At 46.3% G+C, this 18,793-nt stretch overlaps 1 protein-coding gene across 1 annotated transcript in view; it reads left to right on the forward strand.

The window, feature by feature from the left end:
* Positions 1–3,534: 3,534 nt before the first annotated feature.
* The window catches only part of LOC139558002 (low-density lipoprotein receptor-related protein 1-like), a 220,463-nt gene continuing 205,204 nt past the window's right edge, over positions 3,535–18,793 (forward strand). Inside the window, exon 1 of the mRNA XM_071373369.1 lies at positions 3,535–4,128. Within this exon, the coding sequence (XP_071229470.1) occupies positions 4,032–4,128 (97 nt within the window). The 5' untranslated portion in view covers positions 3,535–4,031. The remainder of the gene's footprint in view (positions 4,129–18,793) is intronic.

Below are 18,793 nucleotides of genomic sequence, written 5' to 3' on the forward strand. Positions count from 1 at the left end.
CATTCCTGTCTTGCAGGAAATCACGCACAGAATGAGCAGTATGGCTGGTGGCATTGTCATGCTGGAGGGTCATGTCAGGATGTGCCTGCAGGAAGGGTACCACATGAGAGGGGAGGATGTCTCCCCTGTAATGTACATCGTTGAGATTGCCTGCAATGACAACAAGCTGAGTCCGATGATGCTGTGACACACTGCCCCAGACCATGACGGACCATCCACCTCCAAATCGATCCCGCTCCAGAGTACAGGCCTCGGTGTAACGCTCATTCCTTCAACGATAAACGCGAGTCCGACAATCACCCCTGGTGAGACCAAACTGCGACTCGTCAGTGAAGAGCACTTTTTGCCAATCCTGTCTGGTCCAGCGACATTGGATTTGTGCCCATAATCCACATTGTTGCCGGTGATGTCTGGTGAGGACCTGCCTTGCAACAGGCCTACAAGCCCTCAGTCCAGCCTCTCTCAGCCTGTTGCGGACAGTCTGAGCACTGATGGAGGGATTGTGCGTTCCTGGTGTAACTCGGGCAGTTGTTGTTGCCATCCTGTACCTGTCCCGCAGGTGTGATGTTTGGATTTACTGATCCTGTGCAGGTGTTGTTACACGTGGTCTGAAACTGTGAGGACGATCAACTGTCCGTCCAGTCTCCCTGTAGCGCTGTCTTAGGCGTCTCACAGTACGGATATTTAAATGTATTGCCCTGGCCACATCTGCTGTCCTCATGCCTCCTTGCAGCATGCCTAAGGCACGTTTACACAGATGAGCAGGGACCCTGGGCATCTTTCTTTTGGTGTTTTTCAGTCAGCAGAAAGGCCTCTTTAGTGTCCTACGTTTTCATAACTGTGACCTTAATTGCCTTCCGTCTGTAAGCTGTTAGTGTCTTAACGACCGTTCCACAGGTGCATGTTCATTAATTGTTCATGGCTCATTGAACAAGCATGGGAAACAGTGTTTAAACCCTTTACAATGATGATCTGTGAAGTTATTTGGATTTTTACGAATTATCTTTGAAAGACAGTGTCCTGACAAAGGGACGTTTCTTTTTTTGCTGAGTTTATCTTGATGGTCGATACTTGATATAGAGTACCATGAAAGTCTAACTCTATACTACAACAGGCATTCCATTTACACCATGTTCAGTGTTCAGTGCCCTCTACAGGTCTGGAAGGGTTAGATCATTCTAAAATCAACTACTATAAGCTGTCTATCTAAAACCCCAACAGAAGGCATGATATCATGTAAGGTCGCGATATAAGTACTTTTTTGAGTCATGTACTTTTGAAGTTTCATATTGTAGTTTGACTATAGCAACAAGCCAGGTCAATCCCTGTGCACATCACTGAAGGCATACAAAAGATGTGTGTTGTGGATGATCTGTCCTTTGTATGCCTCTCTGGGTTGAATGTACTGTGCTCTAAGTATCCAAATCCCCCTACTCCATATTTGTAATAGTTGCTTATTACTTACAACAGTAGGAATCAGCCTTATATTGTCTGCTTCCCAGATGGCTCCTTATTCCCTACATAGTTCACTACCTTTGACCAGAGCACTATATAGGGAATAGGGTGCCCTTTGGGATATAAATTCTCTCAGAGGGGGATCTAGATAGGATCTTTGTTTGTACTCGGACTTCCCCTCTCGCCTCAGGCCTTTGAAACCACATCAAATCCCTCTCTATGTTTTCTAAGTCCATGATAATGGATTATGAACGGGCCAAAGTTTGTTAGATCGATATATGTTTTGACAAACCGTCTATGTGTTTTAGACTCATAGGGAGAATCTTAATTGCATACTCCTCGCGTCCTCGCTCCTCGTCTCCTTCTCAAAACCCATTGGATGAGAAAGCTAGAGGACCCTCCCCCCGACTATGTCACTCACATTCTTCTTAAGTATCAGTCTTCACACTAGACTGAGGGAGGGAGGGAGTACGGAGAGAGAGCGAGGAAAGAGAGAGAGATTTAAGAGAGAGGGGAGATTTAAGAGAGATTTAAGCCAGCCTCAAATCTCTGTCTCTCTCTGAGGGGTCACAGACAGTTTCATTGTCTTACTGCTCCAGATGGAAAACATCTTCCTCTACTACCCCAAGCCTTGTCTGCTTCCCAACTGGCACCCTATTCCCTATGTACAGTATTGCACTACATTTGACCAGGGCCCTAAGATATCCTTATGATAGGAATCCCTGTGACAGGGAACTGGTCAAAAGCAGTGCACTATAGGAAATAGGGTGCCATTTGGGACTCACTTTGGAAACAAAGCCATAATACAACTCCACTGCTTTGGGTAGAAAACAGAGCTTTTTACCATGCAGCATTGTGAACTGAACTGACATTCATAGGATGAGAATCCATATGTCACAGATGATTTGATCATGAAGTCAGGTTTTATGTCAGAGTCCAGAGTCCATTTTTTATGTGCAGTTTGGCTATGGCTGGGTCTTTCATTGACTGTGTCTATAGTCAATGAAATGTGTAAGCTATTTTATAGCCTAACTCATAGGCTATTCTATGCATATGAATTGCATTGCTTAAAGTTATTGTTCAGTACATTTGCCTAAAAAGCTGTATTTATTTTTTTGCATTCATTTCCCCCCAGCCCATATCCTCTACAGTTATTATGAGAGGTTGCCATGTTAGACTATTGCGATGTGCCTACTAGGAAAACTCTGTGCGACTACTGTTGAGTTAAATGCCATGTCCTTCATTTACCACAAGAGGAGGTTCTCTCCTGAGAAATGTAGTGGACTGGGTTCAATTATGTATATAAACCCTGGATTACTGATGCTATATATTGGCAGTTGAGAGTATGCAGAGTCCTCCATAGGAATTAATGGAATTCTATTTTATTTCAATTAAAGGACAAAATGACATGTATTTAAGTATTTTTTGTTGTTGTAGTGGGTTGTACTACATTTAATTGAAATACTATAGAATTCCATTCATTCCTATGGAGTACTGCTCCTACAGGGGAGTGCCACTGCCAATATGACCGACCGGTGGCTTCAAAACTTCTCAATGGCACAAACATAGCATCAGCAATCGATGTTACTATGATGACAGATGACATCATGAGACGTGTCCCAGCCAGGGTTCCAGAGAGGAAGGATGTGCTATATTCAAAACAAAATGTTTTAAAATAAGGACGTTAAATAAGTTCTGTGTTATATACAGTAGGCCAATGTGTTATAATATTTCGGACCTGTTCAACTCTAATGACAGACAGATTTGAGGGTGTACACTTGTCAATCAAATTGAAACTGCAGAAAACAACTGTCCTTGTGCCAATATGGTTGGTGTAGGGGCGCCCCTACATACACCAACCATATTGGCACAAGGACAGTTGTTTTCTGCAGTTGGCCTACACATTGGCCTACATTGGCCTACAGTTTAATGCGCTGAAAAGCGTCTCCGCGCTTGCGTAAAGGGAGCTTGCCGCGTAGTTTTTCGATTTCCTTTAAGAATTGAATTGGTGACGTCATCCACTGGTTCCAGAGTGCTGTGTGTGTTGGCGCTTCAGACTCACCGCCATCCACTCAACGTGTTGTAACCACCAGTAACAGAGGCGGTGGAGCTCCCAAAGAAAAAGGCGCTTTTATTTTTTATTTTATGGCATGGGTTATTTTCAACACTGCCGCAGTGACGGAAATCCGAGGAGATTGTGAACTAGTGGGACATTTCTAAATGAATGGTGAAGCCACATTGTGTTCACAATATATTTTAATTTGAAAAATAGTGTGTCGGCTTATATGGTTCACGCATGCTGATACTGTATACTACATATACATGACTGCATGAGAACAACTCGTAGGCTCACTAGGTTGTAGCAAGCCTTTCAATGTTTCTACATTTGTATCCATTGCCTACTGCTGCCAGTGAAGCTACCTTAGCTATTCTCAGTGCGTGGTTGCAGGGCGCAAAGAGAACGGACAATCGCACCGGACCATTCGAGGTGTTCGGATGAGGTGTTTGAATATATTCTTTGATCTTAGAATTCAAGCCAACCTTATATCCAGTATTTTATATATATTAAAAAAGCAATGACATCTGACATTGCAAAGGTGTTGGCAATGAGGTTGTTCTTCGTGGGATTTCTGCTCAGTTTGGAGCTCCTATCTCCTACAGCATCTATTGATGGTAAGTGACAGTCTAGTGTTGTAGCCTATTGCTTTGTGAAACTGCATGCCCACTCTTTAGCAATATAGGTCTAACATGGAATTTAGGCTTTTCACCACATAGCCCACTATTGGCCCAGGACAAATGTCTCCATAACACCTATAGGCTTTAGACTCAACCAGTCTGCTAGTGATCGATATGAACAATAGGGCTAATCATATAGGTGCCATGTTTGTGAGACAGACTTCATAGGATATAGGCTATCTTGCTTGCTCATCTTTTGTCAAATGATCATTTCATAACCACCTGTCTGTAGCCTGGCATATATGATTAATTTAGGGTGTTATTGACATAAAACAACTGTCGTCAACTAACCTACAGATGTGTTGAGCTTCATATGGGTTAATTTTTTCTTAAATCAAAGGGGATTCAAAGCCATGCATGGCTACACGGACAGTGTTGTGCTGCCAGCTACTCGGTTTGATTCCCATTCCCAGATGAGATGTAGCCCCACGAATGATTCAAAATACTGTATGCCCTTTGTTCTTCTGCTGTTGTTGACATGCTCGTTCAATGTTGTCTTGTAAGGTTATTCAGCAGGTAGACGATACATATATCACAGCACATCCGTGAAAGGGAAAGGCCTGCGTGTCCCCAGTTCTAGGTAGGCTAGACAGACACGGCAGTACACTTTTCCTTGGATCGATCAGTAGGCTAATACGGACCGGATCAATATGCCTATGGCGTATTTATGCGTGTGAATCATTTATGGGTCAGAATCTATATGGCTGCAGGCTAAGGATTTTTTTTGCAGTGATCAGGTTACACCTTCGCGGGTTCACTTCGAACAAAATCCTATTGAAAGATCCGTTTTCATGTTTGTTTTGAGCTGCATGCGCTTAGAATGTAAAAACAACTATGTTGCGGTTGGTCAGTTGTAATCTTTATACATATAGGCTATTGTCGTGACTTGTCCGGACGAGCAGCTAATGTTAGAAATTCTTGGAAACTATACATTCATCACAACATCATAGACCTACTCACTTGATGACAGTCAGATAGCCTATAGAGAACTGAATTAAATAATCAAGTAATTTTCGAGTAATTGACTATAATGATCAGCTACATTCTAAAGTGCATTCTTGCAACAATTATACTATCTCGTGCGACATTATGGCCATGCACCTTCAGAGCGAGAACATTGTAACATTGTAGACAATGATTTGGAACGTCTGGCAACATTGTTGCTATACGGTGTCAAATAGACCAGCATTTGTCATATAGTGTCACTGGCATAGTTTATTTGACTTAAAGGGAATGAATAGGCTGCTCTTGTATTATAGTTAACTCATACCACATTGGCTATGCATATCTAAAACCACAACCAGATATTGGACTGAATAGTTTTTCTCATGAACATTTTGTTATGATAGAGAGATGGACTTGACTTGTTTTGATGTTTAAAACCTAATGTCACTCAATAGTGCAGTACTGAGGCAGCACAACGTGCGTTACAAAATACACTCTTACTAAACAACCCACTATTGCAAAAATACACCAAATTATTTTTAGTGATGCGCATAAATAATGCATTGGGTTTTCAAGGCATTGAAGGCATGTTTATAAAGGTCCCTCCCAACTGATTTGAATAATACAGTTGGCCTACATCCGCTCATTTAGTTCTTGAAACTAGGGATACTGAGATAGCAGTAGGTTTCCTTCTATTCACCTTCATAATCCTCCATATAATCCATATTGTTAAAATGTAGACTACTCCATAGTAGAAGCTAACAATGATGCTCTGGTATGAACATTAAAGAAAGAGACAATACTTCAGTCAATCAGTGCAGGCTCATAATTTGGGGAATGTTGGGAAACATTGGACAGTACTAAACAGTACAGCAGCTGATCTTGTTGCTAGCACTCGCCACTGATGGGCAAATGCACACTTTACCAGCAGCAGTGGTAGAAAAAGTACTCAATTGTCATACTTGAGTAAAAGTAAAGATACGTTAATAGAAAATGACTAAAGTAAAAGTGAAAGTCACCCAGTAAAATACTACTTGAGTAAAAGTCTAAAAGTATTTGGTTTTAAATATACTTAAGTATCAAAAGTAAAAGATGAAGTGTAAATCATTTAAAATTCCTTATATTTAAGCAAACCAGACTGCACCAGTTTTATGTTTTTTTTATTGCCAGGGGCACACTCCAACACTCAGACAATTTATAGACAAAGCGTTTGTGTTTAGTGAGTCCGCCAAATCAGATGCAGTAGGGATGACCAGGGATGTTCTCTTAATAAGTGTGTGAATTGGACAATTTTCCTGTCAAAATGTAACCAGTACTTTTGGCTGCCACGGAAAATGTATGGAGTAAAAAGTACATTATTTTATTTCGGAATGTAGTGAAGTAAATGTAAAAGTGTCCAAAAATGTAAATAGTAAAGTAAAGTACAGATACCTCAAAAACTACTTAAGTAGTACTTTAAAGTACTTTTTTCTTAAGTACTTTACACCACTGACCAGCAGGAATCAATCCGTCTGGAGACCCTTGTGAGTCTCCACATGACGTTCAGGTAACATCTTGTACGGCCAGACCAGTGATGGCGAAATGTTGGGAGACACTGGACAATCACAGGACAGTACAGCATCTGATCTTAGAAAAACTAAACAAACATTAGCAGCAGGAATCAATCTCCGTTGATGTTTGGGTAACAGTATGTACGACCAGAGCAATGATGGGAAATGTTGGGGACAGAATCTGATCTCATGTTGCAAGCAGCATGATGATGACCAATGGCACAGATGTCCAGATGCAAAGTCAGAGGCACTGGAGGGGGGGGGGGGGGGGTGAGTGAGTGGATGCTATGCTAGAGTCCAGGGGAGAGAGAAGGGAGGGAAGGGGGGTGAGTAAGTGAGTGGATGCTATGCCAGAGTCCAGGGCAGAGAGAAGGGAGGGAGGGGGAATGAGTGAGTGAGTAAGTGAGTAAGTAAGTGAGTGGATGCTATGCTAGAGTCCAAAGGAGACAGGAGGAATAGGATGAGTGTGTGAGTGAGAGAGTGATGCTGCTATGCTAGAGGCCAGGGTCAGGCACTTAAGCTGAAACACAACCCGGATCCCCACTGGGCTCGGCTGGCTGGACGCAGCGGGAATTAGGGATTTAGGAAAAGAGGAGATTGTGGAAGCCAAGGTCAGAGGTCAAGAGTTTAGGGCCAACCACTGTTCTCTTCTGAAGATGGTTTATCTTTGGTTGTTCTGTTCCAGGATTGTCCTTGCTAGCTGGAGATGGTTTATCTTTGGTTGTTCTGTTCCAGGATTGTCCTGGCTAGCTGGAGATGGTTTATCTTTGGTTGTTCTGTTTAAGGATTGTCCTGGCTAGCTGGAGATGGTTTATCTTTGGTTGTTCTGTTCCAGGATTGTCCTGGCTAGCTGGAGATGGTTTATCTTTGGTTGTTCTGTTCCAGGATTGTCCTGGCTAGCTGGAGATGGTTTATCTTTGGTTGTTCTGTTTAAGGATTGTCCTGGCTAGCTGGAGATGGTTTGTCTTTGGTTGTTCTGTTTAAGGATTGTCCTGGCTAGCTGGAGATGGTGTATCTTTGGTTGTTCTGTTCCAGGACTATCCTGGCTAGCTGGAGATGGTGTATCTTTGGTTTTTCTGTTCCAGGACTATCCTGGCTAGCTGGAGATAGTTTATCTTTGGTTTTTCTGTTCCAGGACTATCCTGGCTAGCTGGAGATAGTTTATCTTTGGTTTTTCTGTTCCAGGACTATCCTGGCTAGCTGGAGATGGTGTATCTATCTTTAGCTGCACAGTCAAACAACTCTGTTTAGATATCAAAGATGCAAATCCAGAAACATCGGACACTTGATGATCACATGTTAATGTTGTAATTGTGGCTAAAGGTTTTAGCAAATAGCAATTGTATCATGTTACATTTGATCCAGTATTTAATTAAGGGAGAGGATATACGGTAGCCTATGTGTAGTGTTCTTCTCTGTGGGTTTCTAGTTCATTTCACCACCACTAAAAACACATAGCAGTCCTCGTACTGTATGACTCATATCTTACAGAAAAAGATAAGGATGGGATGCCTCCTACAGATCAACCCATTATGTGTAGGTTGTACAGTATTTCTATGTCCCTTTGACATTGCGCAGACTTACATGACCACAACAAAGGTTAAGGCTCAGCTCGGCCAACTATTGGTCAGCTGTGGAGACTTGGTTCACAAGGTGAAGAGCGAGGGTAAATTCCAGGGAAGTCTGTATACCCAAGCCTTTAAAGGGGCACTTCACCAGTTTTTTACATCATATTGCTTATCTCCAGCACCATAATAGTGGAGATGCGATTTTCTCTACACTTTTAAAACCTGCGATTTTCTCTACACTTTGATTGTCTATGTTTTGTAGTATAAAAGATAAGAAGAAAAGGTCCTACGATCTTTTCTATGACCTATGATCACCCGGGGTCATTTTCTTTTGATGTTTTCTGTGGGTCAGGAGGTGAAGAGAGAGGGTGAATTCCAGAGGTGCCTAGACTCTGTTTTCCTGACCCTATAATGGGCCCTGTTTCATGGCCTCCTCAGAACATTCATAACCAGCACTGGAAACATCTACCAGGAACATTCTAGAACATTCTGCATCCTCCACACACATTCAACAGGTCACAGATTTGACATTACTCTCTTTAGACTCTATCTTAGCCTGGATGCCATTTTGTTTCTACTCTCTTACCCTCTCCTTATGGAATTGTCATGTTTGACTGGACAATGACAGCAATGGAGTTGGCAAGATCACAAAGACATCTGGGTCCAGGTTATCTCTACCATGGCTAACCTGTCACTAGCAATGGTCATCAAAATTGTTAAAACGTTTTTCTAATAAAAAATAATTCTAATCAATGCAAGTTGGACAATTGATGAAGATTATCCAAACGTTTTCAGTTTTTTAAAGCCAGATATTGACAGAATTTTAGCACATAAAACATTTTACTGGCATGGGCTGGAATATGTTCTGGGATTCTTCCGATGGTATTGAGGAGTACACCACATCAGTCACTGGCTTCATCAATAAGTGCATCAATGATGTTGCCCCCACAGTGACTGTACGTACATTCCCCAACCAGAAGCCATGGATTATAGGCAACATGCGCACTGAGCTAAAGGGTAGAGCTGCCGCTTTCAAGGAGCGGGACTCTAACCCAGAATCCAATAAGAAATCCTGCTATGCCCTCCGAGGAACCATCAGACAGGCAAAGTGTCAATACAGGATTAAGATTGAATCGTACTACACCGGCTCCGACGCTCTTCAGATGTGGCACGGCTTGCAAAGTATTACAGACTACAAAGGGAAGCACAGCTGCGATGTCAGGACCTGGTTACGAACTCGGGTCTCCGGTGTGAGAAACAGACACTTAGCAAACTGAGCCACTAATAGTCGGCAGAACCCAGAATATGAGGCAGACACAGCAGTACTTGAGACGGTGTTTTAATAAAGTAAAAAGGAAAGTACTTCAGGCAAAAATATAAATCCACAACGTCAAAAGTAATTCCAAGAAAAAAAAGGTAATCCTCTAAGACAAAAGGTAAATCCACAAGGTGGTAGATACCGCGGGGAAAAAACCTCAAAAGAATAATCAAAAATAAATAAACAAGAACAAAAACAGAGTACCTCAAGAGAATCCAACAGGAGTAACAAATGTTCACAGCATCGCTGGGGCTGGGTGCTAACATACAAACACAGAGCAAAGAACTGAGGAAAACTAAGGGTTTAAATACATTCAAGGGAAACGAGGCACAGCAAATAATAACTGGAAACAAGGGAAAACAAAAGGGTCAAAAAAGCACAATGGGGGCATCTAGTGGCCAAAACCGGAAATATCCTGGCCAAATCCTGACATGCGAGCTGTCCAGTGATACGAGCCTACCAGACGAGCGAAATAACTTCTATGCTCGCTTTGAGGCAAGTAACACTGAAACATGCATGAGAGCATCAGCTGTTCTGGATGACGGTGTGATCACGCTCTCCGTAGCCGACGTGAGTAAGACCTTAAAAAAGATCAACATTCACAAGGCTGATTACCAGGACGTGTACTCCAAGCATGTGCTGACCCACTGACAACCTCTCCCTGACTGAGTCTGTAATACCAACATGTTTCAAGCAGACCACCATAGTCCCTGTGCCCAATAACACTAAGGTAACCTGCCTAAATGACTACCGACCTGTAGCACTCATGTCTGTAGCCATGAAGTGCTTTGAAAGGCTGTCCATGGCTCACATCAACACCATTATCCCAGAAACCCAAGACCCAATCCAATTTGCATACCGCCCCAACAGATCCACAGATGATGCAATCTCTATTGCACTCCACACCGCCCTTTCCTACATGGATAAAAGGAATGCTATGTGAGAATGCTATTCATTGACTACAGCTCAGCGTTCAACACCATAGTGCCCTCAAAGCTCATCACTAAGCTAAGGATCCTGGGACTAAACACCTCCCTCTGCAACTGGATCCTGGACTTCCTGACGGGCTGCCCCCAGGTGGTAAGGGTAGGTAACAACACATCCGCCATGCTGATCCTCAACACGGGGGCCCCTCAGGGGTGCATGCTCAGTCCCTTCCTGTCCTCCGTGTTCACCCATGACTGCATGGCCAGGCACGACTCCATCACCGTCATTAAGTTTGCCGATGACACAACAGTGGTAGACCTGTTCACCGACAACGATGAGACAGCCTATAAGGGAGGAGGTCAGAGACCTGTGGTGCCAGGACAACAACCTCTCCCTCAACGTGATCAAGACTTAGGAGACTACAGGAAAAGGAGGACAAAGCACGCCCCCATTCTCATCGACGGGGCTGTAGTGGAGCAGGTTGAGAGCTTCAAGTTCCTTGGTGTCCCACTTCACCAACAAACTATCATGGTTCAAACACACCAAGACAGTTGTGAAGAGGGCACGACATCGCTTATTCCCCCTCAGGAGACTGAAAAGATTTGGCATGGGTCCTCAGATCCTCAAAAGGTTCTACAGCTGCACCATGGAGAGCATCCTAACTGGTTGCATCACTGCCTGGACCGGCAACTGTATGGCCTCTGACCGCAAGGCACTGCAGAGGGTAGTGCGTACGGCCCAGTACATCACTGGGGACAAGCTTCCTGCCATCCAGGACCTCTATTCCAGGCGGGGTCAGAGGAAGGCTCTAAAAATTGTCAAAGACTCCAACCACCCCAGTCATAGACTGTTCTCTCTGCTACCGCATGGCAAGCGGTACCGGAGCACCAAGTCTAGGTCCAAAATACTTCTTAACAGCTTATACCCCCAAGCCATATGATTCCCGAACAGCTAATCAAATGTCTACCCAGACTGTTTGCATTGCCCTCCCCCTCTCTTTTACGCTGCTGCTACTCTCTGTTTATTATCTTTGCATAGTCACTTTAACTCTACCTACATGTACATATTACCTCAATTACCTCGACTAACCGGTGCCCGCACACATTGACTCTGTACCGGTACCCCCTTTATATCGCCTTGCTATTGTTATTTTACTGCTGCTCTTTAATTATTTGTTACTTTTATTTTTTATTTTTTTTAAACTTTTTACTATTTTGTACTTAACACTTATTTTTTCTTCTTCTTCAAACTGCGTTATTGGTTAAGGGCTTGTAAGTAAGCATTTCACTGTAAGGTCTATGTGACAAAATAACATTTTCTTTTATTTTGACAAATAATGAATGGAATTTAGTTTTTTGGGGGGGAATTCAGGTATTCAATTTATTGTAAAAAAAAGTGTATATATATGTATATATATATTAGAATGCACTCATATACATTTCAAATCAAATCAAATTGTATTGGTCACATACACATGGTTAGCATATGTTATTGCGAGTTTAGCTAAATGTTTATGCTTCTAGATCCGACAGTGCAGCAGTATCTAACAGGTAATATCTAACAATTCCACAACAAAACCTAATATCTAACAAATTCCACAACAAAACCTAATACACACAATCTAGTAAAGGAATGGGATGAGAATATATAAGTATAAAATATATGGATGAGCAGTGACAGAGCGGCTAAGATGCAATAGATAGTAAAGAATAGATAGTGAAGGATACATTATATACATATGAGATGAGTAATGTGAGATATGTAAACATTATTAAAGTGACTGGTGTTCCATTTATTAAAGTGGCATATGATATCAAGTCTGTAGTTAGGCAGCCGCTTCTCTCTGCTAGTGGTGGCTGTTTAACAATCTGATGGCCTTGAGATAGAAGCTGTTTTTCAGTCTCTCGGACCCAGCTCTGATGCACCTGCACTGACCTCGCCTTCTGGATGATAGCGGGGTGAACAGGCAGTGGCTCGGGTGGTTATTGTCCTTGATTATATTTTTTGCCTTCCTGTGACATCGGGTGTTGTAGGTGTCCTGGAGGGCAGGTAGTTTGCCCCCGGTGATGCGTTGTGCAGGCCACACCACCCTCTGGAGAGACCTGCATTTGTGGACGGTGCATTTGCTGTACCAGGCGGTGATACAGCACGACAGGATGCTCTCAATTGTGCACCTGTAAAAGTTTGTGAGGGTTTTTTGTGACAAGCCACATTTTTTCAGCCTCGCTGTTGCGCCTTCTTCACCACGTCTGTGTGCGTGGACAATTTCAGTTCGTCGGTGATATGTACACCGAGGAACTTAAAACTTTCCACCTTCTCCACTGCTGTCCCGTCGATGTGGATAGGGGGGTGCTCCCTTTGCTGTTTCCTGAAGTCCATGATCATCTCTTTTGTTTTGCTGACATTGAGTGAGAGGTTATTTTCCTGACACCACATTCCGACCTGTAGGCTGACACCACACTCCTTCCTGTAGGCTGTCTCGTCGTTGTTGGTAATCAAGTCTACCACTGTAGTGTTGTCTGCAAACTTGATGATTTCCTACCTTCACCACCTGGGGGCGGCCCGTCAGGAAGTCCAGGACCCAGTTTCACAGGGCGGGGTTGAGACCCAGGGTTTCAAGCTTAATGATGAGTTTTGGAGGGTACCATGGTGTTGAATGCTGAGCTGTAGTGAACTAACAGCATTCTTACATAGGTATTCCTCTTGTCCAGATGGGATAGGGCAGTGTGCAGTGTGATGGCGATTGCATCGTCTGTGGACCTATTGGGGCGGTAAGCAAGTTTGAGTGTGTCTAGGGTGACAGGTAAGGGGGAGGTGATATGATCCTTGACGAGTCTCTCAATGCACTTCATGATGACAGAAGTGAATGCTACGGGGCGATAGTCATTTTTGTTCAGTTTACTCCTGAGGTGCACCCTCGACAACTACTGTGATTATTATTATTTGACCATGCTGGTCATTTATGAACATTTGAATATCTTGGCCATGTTCTGTTATAATCTCCACCCGGCACAGCCAGAAGAGGACTGGCCACCCCTCATTGCCTGGTTCCTCTCTAGGTTTCTTCCTAGGTTTTGGCCTTTCTAGAGAGTTTTTCCTAGCCACCGTGCTTCTACACCTGCATTGCTTGCTGTTTGGGGTTTTAGGCTGGGTTTCCGTACAGCACTTTGAGATATCAGCTGATGTAAGAAGGGCTATATAAATTGATTTGATTTGATTTGAGTTACCTTAGCTTTTTTGGGAACAGGAACAATGGTGGCCATCTTGAATCATGTGGGGGCAACAGACTGGGATAGGGATTGATTGAATATGTCCGTAAACACACCAGTCAATTGGTCTGCGGCTAGGGATGCCATCTGGGCCGGCAGCCTTGCGAGGCTTAACATGTTTAAATGTTTTACTCACGTTGGTCACAGAGAAGAAGAGCCCACAGTCTTTGGTAACGGGCCTCGTCGGTGACACTGTATTGTCCTCAATGCACGCAAAGAAATTGTTTCATTTGTCTGGAAGCAAGACGTCGATGTCCGCGACGGGGCTGGTTTTCTTTTTGTAATCCGTGATTGTCTGTAGACCTTGCCACATACGTCTCGTGTTTGAGCCATTGAATTGCGATATCATTTTGTAATGATATCAAGTATTGACATAATATTTTGTGTTAAAAGAAAGACAATTATATGTGCCTCATTTGCATCAATACACCCATCAAACTAAAGTTATCTTTCTTCTCTTTCTTGTGATGCGTTAAATTCCCGATGACGCTTTAGCAGTCTTATAGATGCAACGGAAAGACAATGTATTCCACTGAGCCCATTTCAGCCATTAAAGGGGTGTCTGACAGGTCATTACAAACATTTCCTTGGTGGTAACATTAAAGGGAAAAACCAGAAGACACAAGCAAGAGTATGAAAGAGTCACAAGTGTAAAATGAAAGCAATCAATCCAGCGAGATTTAAGTGACAAGTCGATTTTGCACCCATCAAACACAGGAAATAGATGTCTGAAAGAAAACAGATCCACAGGTGGGAGGGACATGTGCATTGATAGTCACATAGGAATGGTGTCACGTTCCTGACCTGTTTTCTCTTGTTTTGTATGTCTTTATTGGTCAGGGCGTGAGTGTTGGGTGGGCAGTCTATGTTTTGTATTTCTATGTTGGGTTTTGTGTTCGGCCTGGTATGATTCTCAATTAGAGACAGGTGTGTATCGTTTGTCTCTGATTGAGAGTCATACTAAGGCAGCTAGGGTTTCACTGGTGTTTTGTGGGTGTTTGTTCCTGTGTCAGCGTTTGGGCCACACAGGACTGTTACAGGTTAGTCACGTTTGTTGTTTTGTTAGTTTGTAGTGTTTGTTGGTTTGCCATTAAAATCATGAATACCTCCTACTCCGCATCTTGGTCCGATCCATGCTCGTCTGAGGAGGAGAACGACATTGACAGCCGTTACAGAAACACCCACCCCACCAGGACCAAGCGGATTGGAGAAGGACGGCAAGAACAAAAGCAATGGAGAGAAGAGGAATGGACATGGGAGCAAATACTCAACGGAGAAGGACCCTGGGCTAAGGTGGGAGAGAATCGCTGCTCTCGGGAGGAGAAGGAGGCAGCCACAGCCCAGGAGCGCTGGTATGAGGAGGCAGCACGTAAGAGAGGCTGGAAGCCCGAGAGGCTCACCCAAAAATTTCTTGGGGGGGGCTAAAGGGGAGTGTGGCGAAGCCGGGTTGGATACCTGAGCCAACTCCCCGGGCTTACCGTGGAGTGAGAGGGCGTCGTACTGGTCAGACACCGTGTTATGCGGTAAAGCGCACGGTGTCCCCAGTACGCGTGCTTAGCCCAGTGCGGGCTATTCCACCTTGCCGCACTGGGAGGGCTAGGTTGGGCATCGAGCCGGATGTCATGAAGCCGGCCCAACGTATCTGGCCTCCAGTACGTCTCCTCGGGCCGGCGTACATGGCACCAGCCTTACAGGTGGTGTCCCCGGTTCGCCTGCATAGCCCAGTGCGGGCTATTCCACCTCGCCGCACTGGCAGGGCTACGGGGACCATTCAACCTGGTAAGGTTGGAGAGGCTCGGTGCTCAAGAGCGCGTGTCCTCCTTCACGGTCCGGCATATCCGGCGCCACCTTCCCGCCCCAGCCCAGTACCACCAGTGCCTACACCACGCACCAGGCTTCCAGTGCATCTCCAGAGCCCTGTTCCTCCTCCCCGCACTCGCCCTGAGGTGCGTGCCCTCAGCCCGGTACCTCCAGTTCCGGCACCACGCATCAGGCCTATTGTGCGTCTCAGCCGGCCAGAGTCTGCCGTCTGCCCAGCGGTGCCTGAACTGCCCGTCTGCCCAGCGGTGCCTGAACTGCCCGGCTGCCCAACGCCGTCTGAGCCATCCGTCTGCCCAGCGCCGTCTGAGCCATCCGTCTGCCCAACGCCGTCTGAGCCATCCGTCTGCCCAACGCCGTCTGAGCCATCCGTCTGCCCAACGCCGTCTGAGCCATCCGTCTGCCCAACGCCGTCTGAGCCATCCGTCTGCCCAACGCCGTCTGAGCCATCCGTCTGCCCAACGCCGTCTGAGCCATCCGTCTGCCCAACGCCGTCTGAGCCATCCGTCTGCCCAACGCCGTCTGAGCCATCCGTCTGCCCAACGCCGTCTGAGCCATCCGTCTGCCCAACGCCGTCTGAGCCATCCGTCTGCCCAACGCCGTCTGAGCCATCCGTCTGCCCAACGCCGTCTGAGCCATCTGTCTGCCCAGTGCCGTCTGAGCCATCTGTCTGCCCAGTGCCGTCTGAGCCATCTGTCTGCCCAGTGCCGTCTGAGCCATCTGTCTGCCCAGTGCCGTCTGAGCCATCTGTCTGCCCAGTGCCGTCTGAGCCATCTGTCTGCCCAACGCCGTCTGAGCCATCTGTCTGCCCAACGCCGTCTGAGCCATCTGTCTGCCCAACGCCGTCTGAGCCATCTGTCTGCCCAACGCCGTCTGAGCCATCTGTCTGCCCAACGCCGTCTGAGCCATCTGTCTGCCCAACGCCGTCTGAGCCATCTGTCTGCCCAACGCCGTCTGAGCCATCTGTCTGCCCAGTGCCGTCTGAGCCATCTGTCTGCCCAGTGCCGTCTGAGCCATCTGTCTGCCCAGTGCCGTCTGAGCCATCTGTCTGCCCAGTGCCGTCTGAGCCATCTGTCTGCCCAACGCCGTCTGAGCCATCTGTCTGCCCAACGCCGTCTGAGCCATCTGTCTGCCCAACGCCGTCTGAGCCATCTGTCTGCCCAACGCCGTCTGAGCCATCTGTCTGCCCAACGCCGTCTGAGCCATCTGTCTGCCCAACGCCGTCTGAGCCATCTGTCTGCCCAACGCCGTCTGAGCCATCTGTCTGCCCAACGCCGTCTGAGCCATCTGTCTGCCCAGCGCCGTCTGAGCCATCTGTCTGCCCAGCGCCGTCTGAGCCATCTGTCTGCCCAGCGCCGTCTGAGCCATCCGTCTGCCAAGCGCCGTCTGAGCCATCCGTCTGCCACGAGCCGTTAGAGCCGCCCGTCTGTCCCGAGCCGTTAGAGCCGTCCGTCAGTCAGGAGCCGCTAGAGCCGTCCGTCAGTCAGGAGCCGCCAGAGCCGCCAGCCAGTCAGGAGCCGCCAGAGCCGCCAGCCAGTCAGGAGCCGCCAGAGCCGCCAGCCAGTCAGGAGCCGCCAGAGCCGCCAGCCAGTCAGGAGCCGCCAGAGCCGCCAGCCAGTCAGGAGCCGCCAGAGCCGCCAGCCAGTCAGGAGCCGCCAGAGACGCCAGCCAGTCAGGAGCTGCCAGAGACGCCAGACAGTCAGGAGCTGCCAGAGACGCCAGACAGTCATGAGCTGCCCTACGGTCATGAGCTGCCCTACAGTCATGAGCTGCCCTCCAGTCATGAGCTGCCCTCCAGTCATGAGCTGCCCTCCAGTCATGAGCTGCCCTCCAGTCATGAGCTGCCCTCCAGTCATGAGCTGCCCTACAGTCATGAGCTGCCACTTATCCCGGAGCTGCTGCCCCTTATCCCGGAGCTGCTGCCCCTTATCCCGGTGCTGGCCCTTATCCCGATGCTGCCCCTTCATTTAGGTGGGTTGAGTTGGAGGGTGGTCATTGGGAGGGGGATACGGAAGCGGGGAGTGACTATGGTGGGGTGGGGACCTCGCCCAGAGCCTGAGCCACCACCGTGGTCAGATGCCCACCCAGACCCTCCCCTAGACTTTGTGCTGGTGCGCCCGGAGTTCGCACCTTAAGGGGGGGGTTATGTCACGTTCCTGACCTGTTTTCTCTTGTTTTGTATGTCTTTATTGGTCAGGGCGTGAGTGTTGGGTGGGCAGTCTATGTTTTGTATTTCTATGTTGGGTTTTGTGTTCGGCCTGGTATGATTCTCAATTAGAGACAGGTGTTTATCGTTTGTCCTTGATTGAGAGTCATACTAAGGCAGCCAGGGTATCACTGGTGTTTTGTGGGTGTTTGTTCCTGTGTCAGCGTTTGGGCCACACAGGACTGTTACAGGTTAGTCACGTTTGTTGTTTTGTTAATTTGTAGTGTTTGTTGGTTTGCCATTAAAATCATGAATACCTCCTACTCCGCATCTTGGTCCGATCCATGCTCCTCCTCGTCTGAGGAGGAGAACGACATTGACAGCCGTTACAAATGGCCATTGATTGTGATACTGCCTGGCCTGCAGCAGCTGCGAACTGAAGCGTTTAGTTAGTCAGCTTTTGCACTCTCTCAGGTGGCACACCAAATTCTCTGCAATAATTTTCTCTATAATGAGATTTGAGAAAAAGTGATGTATAATGCCAACTTAAGTACCGTATGTGAAGTGTATGGAAGTGGAGCTGTGCCTTTTGGAATTAACATGCAAACAGGTCTCCATGTTTTCACAAAGTAGCAGTTTAGCCTTTGAATAGCTTGTAATAAAGAGCTTATGGCGGTGGGTGTTAACTAATACCTCCTTTCAGGAGACAATGCAGCTTGAACATTAACAGAACTATTAGTGAAATAATAATGCGGAGACAGCCTTGACAATAATTTATAAAATCCCTTCCTGTATAGCATCCCTTCCTGTATTGCATTGTAGATTCAGCCTGAGCTGAGACTGGAGGCTAGAGGCAGGGTGCTTCCCAAGTGGCACTACCATAATGCACTACTATCTCCCCGTACGAAAGCTTGAGGCTCACAGATGAGTGTTTGTTGATGGTGAGTAGAAGGGGTGTGTTCTAATTGGTGTTTTCTGGTAGCAGCTACACAACTGTTTACTCTATTTAGCTCCTATAAGACCCGGAAGGGAGCAGATCGGTTTATTGAACAGAATGGGGG

Source organism: Salvelinus alpinus, chromosome 28, assembly GCF_045679555.1.
Source record: "Salvelinus alpinus chromosome 28, SLU_Salpinus.1, whole genome shotgun sequence".
NCBI lineage: Eukaryota > Metazoa > Chordata > Actinopteri > Salmoniformes > Salmonidae > Salvelinus > Salvelinus alpinus.